Source organism: Athene cunicularia, assembly GCF_003259725.1.
Source record: "Athene cunicularia isolate RWA chromosome 4 unlocalized genomic scaffold, athCun1 chr4_part1, whole genome shotgun sequence".
Lineage (NCBI taxonomy): Eukaryota > Metazoa > Chordata > Aves > Strigiformes > Strigidae > Athene > Athene cunicularia.
This window is the reverse complement of record NW_020799098.1, coordinates 15,837,143-15,850,448: the sequence shown is the minus strand read 5'-3', so window position 1 is coordinate 15,850,448 and position 13,306 is coordinate 15,837,143. Positions and strand designations below refer to the sequence as shown.

The 13,306-nt window shown below is 38.3% G+C and overlaps 1 protein-coding gene across 1 annotated transcript in view; it reads left to right on the top strand.

Annotated features, from left to right (window-relative positions):
* The window catches only part of FBXL5 (F-box and leucine rich repeat protein 5), a 34,360-nt gene continuing 21,054 nt past the window's right edge, over positions 1-13,306 (top strand). Inside the window, exons 1-2 of the mRNA XM_026847228.1 lie at positions 1-126; positions 12,870-13,085. Of these exons, the coding sequence (XP_026703029.1) occupies positions 1-126; positions 12,870-13,085 (342 nt within the window). The remainder of the gene's footprint in view (positions 127-12,869; positions 13,086-13,306) is intronic.

The window sequence follows — 13,306 nt, the reverse complement described above, 5'->3', positions numbered from 1 at the left end:
ATGTTGCCGCCGCCGTTAGCGCCGGGGCTCTATGGGGAGAACATGGCTCCCTTCCCCGAGGAGGTGGACGTCTTCTCGGCTCCGCACTGGCGGATGAAGCAGCTCGTGGGGCTCTACTGCGACAAGGTAGTGGAGGGGGACAGCTTCTGCCCCGCTCCCCTGAGGCGGGAGGGAGGATTTCAGGAGTGCGCAGCTGTCAGCGCCTCGCCGCCCCGGCCCCGGCGGCAACTTCTCACCACTGCTGTGGGGCTGCGGGTGAGGGCCCGGGGGGGGCCCGTAGTGCTGAGAGGGGAGGCAGGCGGCGAGGCCTCTTGATTTTTGTTAATTAACCGGTTCTGTGCATAGTGCTCGCTGATAGTCTGCTAGCGGCTGTGTTTGTGTTTTTATGCACAGCGTTTAATTGGCGGGTCGCTTAAAAATACCCTAAGTAGGTTTTTTTATTTTAAATATGTATAATTTTACTCGTGGACAAAAGTAATTTTAATTCTTGCACCAGGGTAGTTAATAATCAAGGCTGATGTGTCACCTGAAAGGCAAACTTTGCTGCAGCAGCCCTGAGTGTGACGGAAGGGTTTCAGGCAAATACTTCAAAGGCAGCACTCGTACTGAAAGAAGTAGTGCCTCCCATCTCTGGGTATAAATGGCTGTTTGGAGAACCAGACTGGCTCAAAGACATTTAAAAGGAGGGTGCAGTTACATGAGAGACAGTATAATATCTTACTACTGCCAGCACGATGGGGGAGTTCTAACTTCCTTCGCCTGCTTTCCACATGCCACCTTGTACTTCTCTGGGGCTCACCAGCTCCCTTCGTGTGAGCCTGTTCAGTTTGCTAATTGGGTAAGGAAATGTGAGTTGTTTTTTGCTAGGTTAGCTAAGTGAGCAGGGGGTCTGAGGGGAGGAGAAGGTCAGACCTTCCGTAATTTCACTTTGCCTTTTATCTGTGAGTGTGTTTGCAGTTAACTTTAATCTGTGATAGCATGAAAACTTGTGGTATCTCCACAAAGTGGATTTTACACGAAGGGAAGCAAACACCTGGGACTCTTCTCCCCCATGGCCCCCAGTAGCAATGTTAGCGTATTGACAGGTTTTATTTGAACCTTCAGATACTGTAGTCATTTGGGTTTCGTTCCTAGAGTGGCATTTCTGTCACTTCTATTGAGCCTTCCACGAAATTTTGACCAAATTTACCATGACGATAAAAGTAAAACTGCTTTTGCAGGAATGGTTGGTTTTCCCAAATACTGGCAAATTTGATCAAAACTACCCAGTTTGCAATAAACATAATTTCTTATTTTCTAAAAATTTTTATGCAGGATGCTTGCATCCTTTAACCCTGTTCCAGAACTTGGAGACTGTGCCTGGCCTATGACATTTGTATTAGAGTAATGCTAGCTTTGCATCAGAGAAACCTCTGAACTGTGTTTGACTTTCCTTCTTGTGTGATTGAGATGCTTTAATTAGATAAGACTGTAGTTCTGCTTACATGGCAATTATAATTTGTAAAGCCACGCTCTTTATAAATTTAGTTAGTCCTTAAGGGGTCTTTAATTTTGTGAATTACATATTACCTGCTGTTCCTCACGTTCCCTGTACACTGTAGTGTAGTTGCTGTCTGTTAGTGGCTGAATTTAGTAAATTCCAGCAAATGTTAGTGAGGGTGAAATGGGAGCATCTGTGATTTGCTTTTCAGGGGAACAACCGTAATGTTACTGATCGGTAAAGTGTGTAGGTACTTAATCCTTTAGGATGCAGAGCCGCAGTTTATTTGCGACCTGATGTGAGACAGAACAGTGAAGCAGACATTTAAGAAGTTTGATGCATTAAGAAAGTTCTGTTTTTTAATCTGCTGCTAGCAGAGATCGCACTATATATTTGCTCCATTCTTAAGTGGCATTTTTACCTGCTTTTTACGCAGTGCTCTGGCCTTGGATAATAAGAGTAGCTAAAATTTTGTTTTGTAAGGAAACCCATGAAGTTATCAAATACGTTGCCTACTTTGGTAAGTAGCTTCTTTTAAGTCCTCAGAGGATGTATCCCCCTGTAGGTAGTGTAGTGCTACCACAGGCAGTCTTTATAGTTAAAATGCTTTTTCTAATGCCTGACGTCATCTTTGCTGCAAATAGAGCAGATTCTGTTTTCCTATCTCTAGTGAACTGTTGTTTTCAGAAGGATCTTGTGCTGCTCTGCAAATTGTAGCTGTGTCCTCCATCTTAGTTATCTGTTTTCTGGCCTAAGCAAACTGATTCCTCCTACTTCACCAAATGGGTCACACTTCCTGCACCTCAGCGTACTTGTTGATTTTGTCAGGACTAAGCTGCTGTTCTGTAACAGTTTAAGCTGACGGCCGCTGTTAAGACTGCATGCCTTTCTTGCTCCCATCAGCGCTTGAAGTGACTCACAAAGGCTCTAAGCTGGCAGAAAACATTTTTTTTTCTGAAGTGGGGTAGTTTTTCTGATGATGTAGTGCTGCCAGCACTGATCAGATGAGTACTGGAGCCAATGCAAGGCAGAGGGTGGGACTGTGACAGCCAGCAACTAAATTGGCTTAAGCTACTATGAAACCTCAACCTAATTACATCTATATGTTTTCCTGAAATCTGTTGTGCAAAACAGGACACTGCTGGTGTTGAGTAGAGTAGATGTGTTATACTTCAATCTTCTTTTTTTAATAGCAGCATACTTGCTTTGTGCTTCTCTGTAATCCCATGCTTCTTTGAGGACTGATATTGAAATTTCCTTTCATATTTGTCTTTAGGCTTATGTCCTGTATGTAGAAGTATGCATTTGTCCAAGTCAGCATGTCGATGTCTGGTAGAGACCATTTCTGTTGTTGCATTACAGTCTCGTGTTTCCCGCACTCGAGAACATGCCGGTTGTGTATTACCAGTTTTCCTGGCTGTGCCTGAAAGTACCATATCTGTCATGAGGCAGCAGGGATTTCAACTGGTCATGTATTGAAAATCCACAAAATCATGGTTTGGCTGTAAACATTGGTAGTTACAGCTTGAGAGCCCTCTGTGCAAGTGCTTAAGCTGTGCTGTGATTTCCTATAGACTGTATTAGTTTGCTGTAAGGCAAAACTATCAGAAACCTTAGAGAAATCATGATCTGTAACTTATATCGTCTTCCTCTTAAGTGGTTTGGTTATCAAAAGGAAATCAGATTCTTTTTTTCTAAACAAATCTGTGCTGACCGATTGTTACCTCATTAAGCTTCAAGATCAGGGCTACTCAAGTAGCAGACTGGTCTAGATACACACTGGGATTAAATTTTGCCTGGGCCTTGCCTGGGGACAAGATACCTGGTGTTATATGTGGGATTTCAAACTTCCTGCTCTCTTGTGAAGTTACTGCAGTTGAAGAATATGTTTTCAGATCTATGTGTTAGAGCACTACCCAGCAAATTTAGGCTGCTTTAGGAAAAGAAATAGGAAAAATAGTCATGCTCTAAATGCTGTAATGCATTTATTGGTGATTGATGACTTGTTCTCATGTTTTTCTGTCTGCCTTTCAAAACTAGCATGAGACTTCATACTGTGATTGGATCTGACAACTAGCTGCTCCTGGAAGGGTTAATTGTTGATAGCCTCTGTGCTTGTCTGGCCCCTTGATGAGCAGCTAGTTCATCTAGTGCACTGAAGCGAAAGGTGGCTCGCTAAGAGGTCAAACAAAGCTCCAGAACCAGGTTGACAGTGTGGGAGGAGGCAACAGGACTCACTATTGCAGAAGTAAACACCTGCTTTAATAGTTCAGCTTTATTGTGAAACCTTTGGGTGTCTGATCAAAAACATCTAAGGTCTTTCTTCTGTTTGCCTGACTTCAGTATTCTGTGATCTCACCTTTCTACAAAAGATCTCTGCAGTTATTTCTCATGATCCAGTAATTACTTTGGCTAGTTCTTCCAGGAAATTCAAATCAATTTTGTCATGTTCTGCTGACTTGAATGCATTGAACTTGTATAAATATTTAACTAGTATTTTTCTTTTCTAGCCTACACTTCGGACTCCTTGTTAAAAAATAAATGCTATAAATATTTCTCCTAATTAATTTCCTTATGAAGATTTGAGCAAAGACATTTAATTGTGCTGTTGTCATCTCAGCCTTTCCTGTGAAATAGTTGACTTAAAGTATCTCTATTCTTCGTTTATCTAAGTGTATATATAAATTTGTTTACTGGTTTTCTGTGTCCTCTGTCCTCCTTATTTGAAGTCTAAATGCTGTTCTGTTCTTCTTACCTGCAGTGATAAGTTCTTGGTTATTTTCATAGGTTTCTTTTCAAAACTTCCATATAGCTGAAAAGTTCCTCTCTTTATTTCATAATAATGGTTTCTTTTGATAACTTGCATTTCTCTAACCTTTCTATTTCAGTAGCCTGCTATTGCACTTCAGTTGCTTCTCTTCCTTGCAAGCTTTAGCTTCTACTGAAATTTTTTCATGTGTTGAATTTGTGATGTTCTTACAATAAAAGATATTGCAGATGAACCATTTTAGTAGTTAAAAATACTCTTGAATTAAGTTGAATTGATGTTGTAAAGCATTGAGCAGGGAATTATATGACCACGTTATTACAGTTTTTGTGGCAAGCCAGGGGGGCTGAAATCTGGAAAACTAGACAAATTACCAACGTTCTGACTTTCTATTTCAAAGTTGAGTATTTTTTGCTTGATGTCTGTGAGAACAGAAAATGACTATTCTATGAAGACAAGTCTCCATTTCTAATTAACAAATGTGGGTAAAGCTTTCATTCTACTTTTGAAATGCATTTTAAGTATTTTAGTATGCTGCCATTCATTTTCCACTGCTGCTTCAAATATGTGTGTGTTGATTTAGAAATTCATAGTATTTGGTTATTACCAATTAACATTCTGTAGCATTGAGCACTTGCCTTCACCTATGTTTAAAATGAATAAACAGCTACTTAGGATGCTTAATGTTAGTAAGTCTGCAAATGATGGGCTACACTGTCGTTGGTAGAAGATGGAAGGAAATTCAGCCTCCTCATTAGCATCCAGAGATAGGTGAGCAGTTTGCTGCCCATGCCTCTGACTGTTTCATCAGACATTCTACCAGTTATCTTTCCATCTTAGCTTCTGGATGCTGAATAGTTGAGTAACTTCTTGCTATACCTATTGGGAAATGACAGCTTTGAATTAATTTTTCATGCAGAAGAATATTTTGAAGATGAATCTTGAAGTGACAGTGTGTTTTAAATATCTACATTTTAAAGCAAGTGCATTTTAAATAGTGTCAAATGAGGTCTGAAATGGGGAACAACAGTAATAAAACATGCTTGGAATTTAAGTGAGACTCTTCAGAGACCTGCATAGCAGTTTCGCTCCTTTTTTCAGGACACTTTTAGTTCTTGTTGCCTCTTCAAACCTTCCTGCCATTTCTTTATTTTCTTGTCTAGCAAAACACCTGTTTTTTCTTACCTATAAGATGCTTTGACCTTTTATCTGTTTTGCCTTTATAAGAAAAACCTGAGGGTATTTCCTTATGTCAGACATAGTAGCAGGGTTTTTTCCCAAGTGATTGCTTAGCACCTATTTTTGCCCTCAAATTGTAGGAAAAAAGTTTTTGTTCACCCTTTGCATGTTGCTCTGATCTTTTGTCCTCTCTTCCAGCCCACTCTGGAGAGCGGTAATAACGCACCTTTGTCCTTCTCTGCTTTAACAACAGTTTATTCTCCTACTCTCTGGCACCAAAAAAAAAGCTTCTAAAAAGGCTAGACTGTAATTAGTATGTTCATCCAAGTTCTATGCAACTATCCTAAGATATGCTTTAACTGATTAAATAGACTATAAATTGTAATTCTTGAGAGACTGTGGTTTGTTTATTTGCAGTTAGTGCCCAAGACAGATTAAGATGGAGGGGTAAATTTTTCTAGTGCCCACCTTACATTGTGTTAGGAAATTGTAGTGTGACTGGTATAGAGGGACAAAGGCATTTTTGATGTTTGAAGTTGTTTGACTGTTACTGCTGTGGAAGAATGGAGAGGAGCCTTGAGGCTGCTGTTATTTTACTCTTGAGTCTTCAGATATGCCCTGACAGAAGGCCAAATGGGCAGGTCTTAGCAAGAGCGTATCTCTATGAGGATGTAAGACAGGAAAGAAGTAGTCTATGGCACCTAGAATGCATATGAGAAATGCTGTGACACAGGTACCTTAACAACAGCATCATTGCAAGTGTTCATCATGCTGTCATTTGGTTTTTCTGCATTTCATATCCTTCCTAGATTTTTTTTTTTTTTTGGTTCATCTCTGCAGACCTGGTGACAGCCCGTGTCCCTTCATCCCTGGTAGACTTCTGGAAACCCCGAGGTGGAGGAGGCTTAGCTGGTTTTATCACTGCTTCCTGATCTGTGCTTTTTGCTACAGTCCCCAAGGGGGTCTGACACTTGTAGCAATTGCATCACTGAAAATTTTCGGGCAGTCGGTCCAGTATTGTTATTTATCTCATTGTGAAAAGGCGTTTTTGATTCAGAAAGTGATCTATGGGTGTTAATTATACACAGTCAATTTTGTCTATAGCGCAAGAGAGTGGTATGAAAGACCCCAATAAAAATGAAAATACAGCTGTTTGTTTCCACCTCCACTGTGCTCTTGGCATGTATTGGCTTGACTTTAGCCCTGTTCCCTGTGCTGTTTGAAACAAACTTATTTTGTCTGCCCTAATATTTGAGTTAATATAGTGCTTGTTGTTTGGGTTTTGTTTTTATTTTTGGAAGGCTAACTTCAAGGTTTTAGTTAAGCTGCAAAGCAATTGATGAGTTTTACATAGAGGACAGGATTGTATAGGGAAGACCACAGACAGATGGGTGTTTGAAACTCTTGTTTTCCTTGAATTCTGTCAGATCCTGTCCTGCTTTGCTTGCCTTACTAATTATTATTATTATTATTTTGGGTTGACCCATAGCCAAGAAAAGCACCCAGGTTAGAAAAACTGTATTACAGCTGAATCTTGTTTAATTCTCTTACTGATTACCTCTACATAAAGATAAACCAAGGAGCAGGTAACACTGGGCGGACAGTCATCCTTTTTGCTGGGCTGTCTTGGCACTATAGTTCTTCCTTGGGGACAGTATAAACTGAACTTGTGGAATAAGACGTTGCATGTAATTGGGTGTCACTGCAGGCTGTCTGTCAGACTAGCATGCTGACCAGGTGAAAAATGAACCCAATAAAAAGGCACAACTTCTTACTGAGTCAGTACACCGAATGGGTTCATCTTGCAGCTGCGTAATTGCTAGAGCATATTCCAGGGAAGCAGGAGGAATGTACAGCTGGAAGCAGGGCAAGGCTGCTGCTTCTGGGTGCTTCCTCCTCCATCTCACCCCCTAATTTACAGCAGATTCAGTATAACATGAAAACACGTGCTCTTGTGTTGATGCAGGCACACCTTGTTACGGTCTTTGCCCCGCCATTTTCTTGCTCATAAAATTGAGATAGTATCTCTGCAGAGTCCCAAGTTCCTGTCCTCTGAATTTTAACGCTGTTGCATATGCGAAGTGGTAATACCTAAAAATGCGAGTGAGAAGTTGTAACTGACTAGTAATGCTGTGCTGCTTTTTCTTTTTTCCTGGTCCTATTCTATTCTAAAAATGTTAGGTCTTTTAAATCAAAGTGATCTGACAGCTCCATAATGAAAAAGATTTTACACTTTTTTTCTAAAATGAGTTTTAAATCTGAGTTAACTAGTGGTAGAAATCTAGTCTGCATTGATTATCAGGAATACTTATATCTATATTTCACCTTCAGTGACAATCAGCTACTTGTATAGGTCTTGAGGAGCACGGTGGTTACACATGGAAAGCAGAATATATAGGAATGACCTATCAAATGTTACTTGTGATGATACATGAAAAAGAAGAAAAATTGCCTTCAGTTTTTTTTTTTAGATTCCAGTCTGAATTTTTAGGGTTGTTCAGAAGTTACAAGTGCTGATGGGGAAACCCTCATTTGAAATAAAGCAGTTTGTGAAGTTGTAGCCACTTTTAACTTTAACCTTGAACAATTATTCCATTTTGAATTTTTGAAGTCTTTGGGCAGGGTGGAGAAAACAATTTTTTTCCCTTTCCTGTGCCCTTTCCTCTTTTTTTTTTTTTTTTGTTTTTTTTTTTGTTTACCAGCTTGTAGTTGGGAGTAGAGAGATACTTGTAGCTGGGAAAGTTAGCGCACAGCATAGACTCTTACTGAGGTGCTAGTCTGATAAGAGCAGTGTACTACTTTATTCCTACTTGCTACTTTCTCCTTGCCAGTTAATAGTATGCTTGGATATTTTTAAGGAAGAAGAAAACCTTTGCACTCATTAAATGTATTTTTGGCATAAGTATTATTTTGTAACTGTTTCAATTTACTCACTGTAGACTAACATTTCTGGAAAATTAATTTTATTCTTATTCTAGGAAGACATTTTTCCATATTGGCACATATGTGAAACATTTACAGAAACCAAGTAATACTGTGTTTTGTTTGGTGATTTAATTACCAGTTTTGAGTTAGCAGTTACTTATTCATAACGTTTTGGGTAGAAATAATCTTTTCTCTTCATTTGACAAAGTTTGTTTTGTTTTGTTTTTTTCTTGAAAGAACTAAGAGGAGATATGAGTTGAATGTAGATTTACCTTCAGTTGAGCAGCGTAAATGTGAAGCACTGTATAAATAGAAATTACTGTTTATCTTGCTGTTATTATCATCTTGTTCTTGAAGCATAGAAATTATAAAAATAGCTTACAGTAAGGAAGGATGTTTGTTTGCTACATCTCTATACCATGTTAATGGTTCTGTGGTAGTCTGGTGGAGTTGGGCACTCACCTGATTGAGTATATGATTGAGCTAGAAAGATTTTGCAAGCATAGCTATTCTTTAATTGTGTAATTTGAGGTTTTAAAAAATATGTTGATCAAGTGATTTCTTAATTCAGAGTAACTGGGTTTTTTTCCTGCAAAGGAAGGGTGGAATCTTACTGATCCTGCATCAACTGCAGAAAACTTCTAAGATGCTTCTTAATAATCCTAATACTAGTTTATACATTGCTTCAACTGTGATGAAAAATTAGTATTTCTCATTTTTATTTCTGTCTTGGTCTTAAGTATTGTATACTGTAGCCCTTCTAAATTTTAAGTACAAAGAATTTTAGAGGAAAACAGCAGTCTTAGGTTAGCATGACTATCTCCTTGCAATGCTGTTCCTTGGAATAGATTTTGTACATTTTGTGACTTCATGCTTTGCTTCACTGCTGGCACCACAGTGGCCCTAGGATATTGGATGTGCCTTCCCTCGTTTACATGAAATAAAGTTGATGTGTTGTGGGGTTTTTTTGGTGTCGTCTTTGTAAGGGTTTAATAAGTAAAGTTAATACTGAATTAATAGCTCCTGGCTACTTTTAAAGTATGCCTGCATCAGCCCAAGGTCTGTGAAATGTTTCAGGCAGAATTTGCAATGGGTTTGACTGTCTGTTTGGCTTGTTGCTTAGGCTGCTTGAATTATGCATAATTCTTAAATTTCATGAAACTTCAGGAAGGCAACAGGACCATTTCTCTAGTGGTACCACTCCTCAATTAGAGTTTGCATTCAAAACACAAAACCAGTAGTGTTTTAACTTAAAATTGTTTAACTGTAATGTCTTCAAAAGTCCAGAAGGCTCCCAGGTGTCTCTTAACACGTGTGGCTGTGATAATCAGTTTAGTATGGTGTGTTGTAAGGCTGCTCAGGGATCACACATGCACTGTGCTTTATATTTTTGACAAGTCAGCAAATATCCTTAATATGATCCATTTCTTCCCGCTTGCCATTATCCTGAGATTCTCTGAGTTTAGGGTCTGGTGTTTCTCTTTTCATACTACTAAACTCCTGCACTGGTTTTCCATGTGTAGAGCTGGTGAAAAGTGGACCTTGGAGTGGAGCAGCTGCTCTCTGTTAATAGTCTTGGTCCCCTGTCATAAGACTTCATCAGTCCTGGTAATAAAATTACGGATCTGACCGAGTGACTTTGTTGCTAGGCTACCTGTCCTCTGAAAAACCAGTTTTCCTTAGCTTTGTCTGACCTTTTTAATGTACCGATTGCTGCTTCAAGTACAATCATTAAACTTCAATATCCTCTCCATAGTTCCTAATCTCTTGGATATCTGCTGGAAGCCTCAGTAACAGAGGTGAATATGCAAGTGTTTCATGTTGCAGTGGCTTCTATAACAATACATTTATATCAGGAATTCTTAAATTGCATGCATAAAGAGATTCTTTATTTTCCAGATTTGTGGATGATAATAGATTCAACAGAAGTTTCTGAGTCCTGAAAAGACTTTGAGTGGGGAGGATGAGAAGATGCTATTTTATATCAGAAGCAATTTTGTGATTTTTTTTTTTTTTCTTTTAACTTGACAGCAAAATACAATAGTTTGCTTAACCTTCCTGTTACACACTTCAGCAGCTTTGTTTACATTTTTACATGAATCAAAATGCCGAGCAAATGGGATTCTTGGGGAATGGGGTCTTTGGGGACTGACTTCATGTATTGTGGATTGTTATCGGTAGAATGGGCAATTTTGAGACAGTCCTTGATGAAGAAAAACGAAGCCAAACTTCAGTGTTGTAGACGTCTGAATTTTAAATGGTCAGAGGTGAGGAGGCTGTCCTGAACAGGTATTTCTGCATCCATCTCCTGTGCGTGTTCAGCCTTTAGTTTTGTAGCGTGGAAAGTCTCACCTTTTGTCTCATCTAGTACTACTGCTCTGTATATTACATTCTCTGAGCTTAGCATAGGATAGAAATGTTTTTTGGAGCCAAGATCTTTTCCCATTTGTGATAAGTATGTACCAATGCATGCCTCATCCTAACACAGTGCATTGCAAACAGGAATTTTTTCTGACCTGTCAGTGTTTGGTCTAAAAGATACTGGAAGAACCCCCAAAACCTGTCACTTTGCTCTATTTTCTGTCTCTGTTGAGGCTAAGTAAATTTGTTTTTTCCATAAAATGGTCATTTTGCTCATATACAGCATGTAATGTACTGTATGCACAGCTGAGTTGGAGTTGCATAAGTACTTGGCAGGTGTCCAGTGTGTTTTGGTTGCATTGCCAGGAAGTGGCAATGCAATGTCAGAATGAATAAGTACATTTGGGTTTTTTAAATGATAGAAGTTTTAGATATCTCTGTGGTTGGTTTTGATCTATGTATTACATATGAACATATGTCTCAGATTCCCATTTCTAGTAAATCCTTTAGATTCCAGAATCTTTGTAAACTAAAACACTTCTGAATATTACAGTGGTTTGTTTTCTGAATTAGATTAAAATATTTTTATTTTTAGAATGCTTGCTGTTGTATACTGCTGTAGACTATAACTGTTGAAGCTGCATGTGGAATAAAACAGAAGAATGGGGGAAAAAAAATCCTGGGTTTTGGCATTTACCAAAGAAAAATCCAGTTTTAAAACGTGTTGTTGCTAACAGTGACTATTTGCATGTAGTAATGACACTACCATGTTACCTCAAACTTTGTGCTGTCTTGATTTGTTGGTTCTTGGTCCACTGTAAACCTTTTGAAACAGCTAGTATAGTTTTTCACTTGGTAGGACACAGGGTACCTTGTGGATAATATGTTGCTAAAGGTAGGCTCAAGGGCCTATGGAAATGGCTTCTCAGCACGGATTAAAATGTAGATCTGGGAAGGTGGCTAAGCCCTTCACTTACCTGCGAGCTGGGGAGATTGCATTCATTTCTACCAGGAAATCTTTCTACATTTGTTTATTTCAGTGTTTCACAAGATTGGTTAATGTTGCTTAAACACAACTTTGATTTTTACCGGCTTAAAGCTAGTGGTATAACTGCACTGTTCTCTCAAGGATGATCTTCTATAAAAAGTGATCATCCGACTTTCCTGTTTTCTTAAGCTCTCTCCATTCCTGTGGAATGAGACAGTTGCCTTAGGAATTTGTCTGATTAAACACAATACACTTTTCTTTACAATATGCATTATTGCATATATTATGATTTGTTAAACGTCCGTAGTTATCATTAGTTCTTTGCAATATTTCTAAAATTTATAGCTGCTTTTTTCCTTCAGAGCCTGTGATGGAAAATGCAGTTACGTAGTTGTCACTAGAAATAAGGGAATTGTGCAGTTAAATCTCTTAGTTTACTTAAACCTCGTTCAAAAGGCACAACATTGTAGTAAAACTGCTTGGTTAACTTATTTGGGGGAGCTAACAGAATCTGAGTGTGAATGGCTTAATGTTTTGATGAACTGTAGGAGGAAACATATACATGAAGTGACCATGCATAATGAGTTTTTGGAAGTTTGAAAACAAGCTTGAGGTTTTTATGTAGAATTTGTGTCAGTTGTTGTTAACAAAAATCAAATGGCAAGTTTAGTCATGAAGGTGAAAATAGTTACAAATTCTGTGAAAAATTTCAAAAGTCATATTAATAGGGCTGTTATATGTTTGTTAATTTGTAGTATTCAAATGCCAATATTAATCGTTCCCACTTCTGGAAGAAGTTGTATTAAATTATATTTTAATGCACTAGTTAGGTAAATTACTGGAAAGTTGGTGTTAAAATAGACTAGTTTGTGAATTCCTAGGTATGCACTTGAATTCCGATTTTTGGGGGGTTTTTTAAATCTATTGCACTTGAAGGTTGAAATTAAAAGCATTCATTACTCTAGTTTTTGATGTCTTTGAAGTGAGTCACTCAAATGCAAATTCAAATTTTCTTTTTGCCAGTTTTATAGAGAAAACTGAAGGTTTTCAGCTTTTACATTATAAGTAATGTGAGCAATGAATAACAGAACCTAATACCTGTTCTAAGGATTTAACTTAACCTTGACATGATTTTCATTGATTTTTTTATGAGCTTTTCTTTCTTCTAGCTTTCCAAGACCAACTTCTCCAATAACAATGATTTTCGGGCTCTTCTGCAATCTCTTTATGCCACATTCAAGGAATTTAAAATGCATGAGCAGATTGAAAATGAGTGTATCATTGGTTTACTTCAGCAACGTAGCCGGACAGTGTACAATGTGCACTCGGACAACAAACTCTCAGAGATGCTTAGCCTCTTTGAGAAAGGGTTAAAGAATGTGAAGGTAAGTAGACTATAAGAAGGACTTGTGTCGAAGGAAAACATACTGTGATTATGTATTAGTTTACCTCAACTTTTCTTAATATTCTTTACAAATAAACTAAAGAGGAAGAAGAAACATTTGTGGTTTATTCATACAGTAGTGAAAACGTTCCAGTCCGAACCAAATTATTTTGCCATTCATCACAGTTACTAAATTTCTAGTAAAAATTCTGTAGAGGGGTG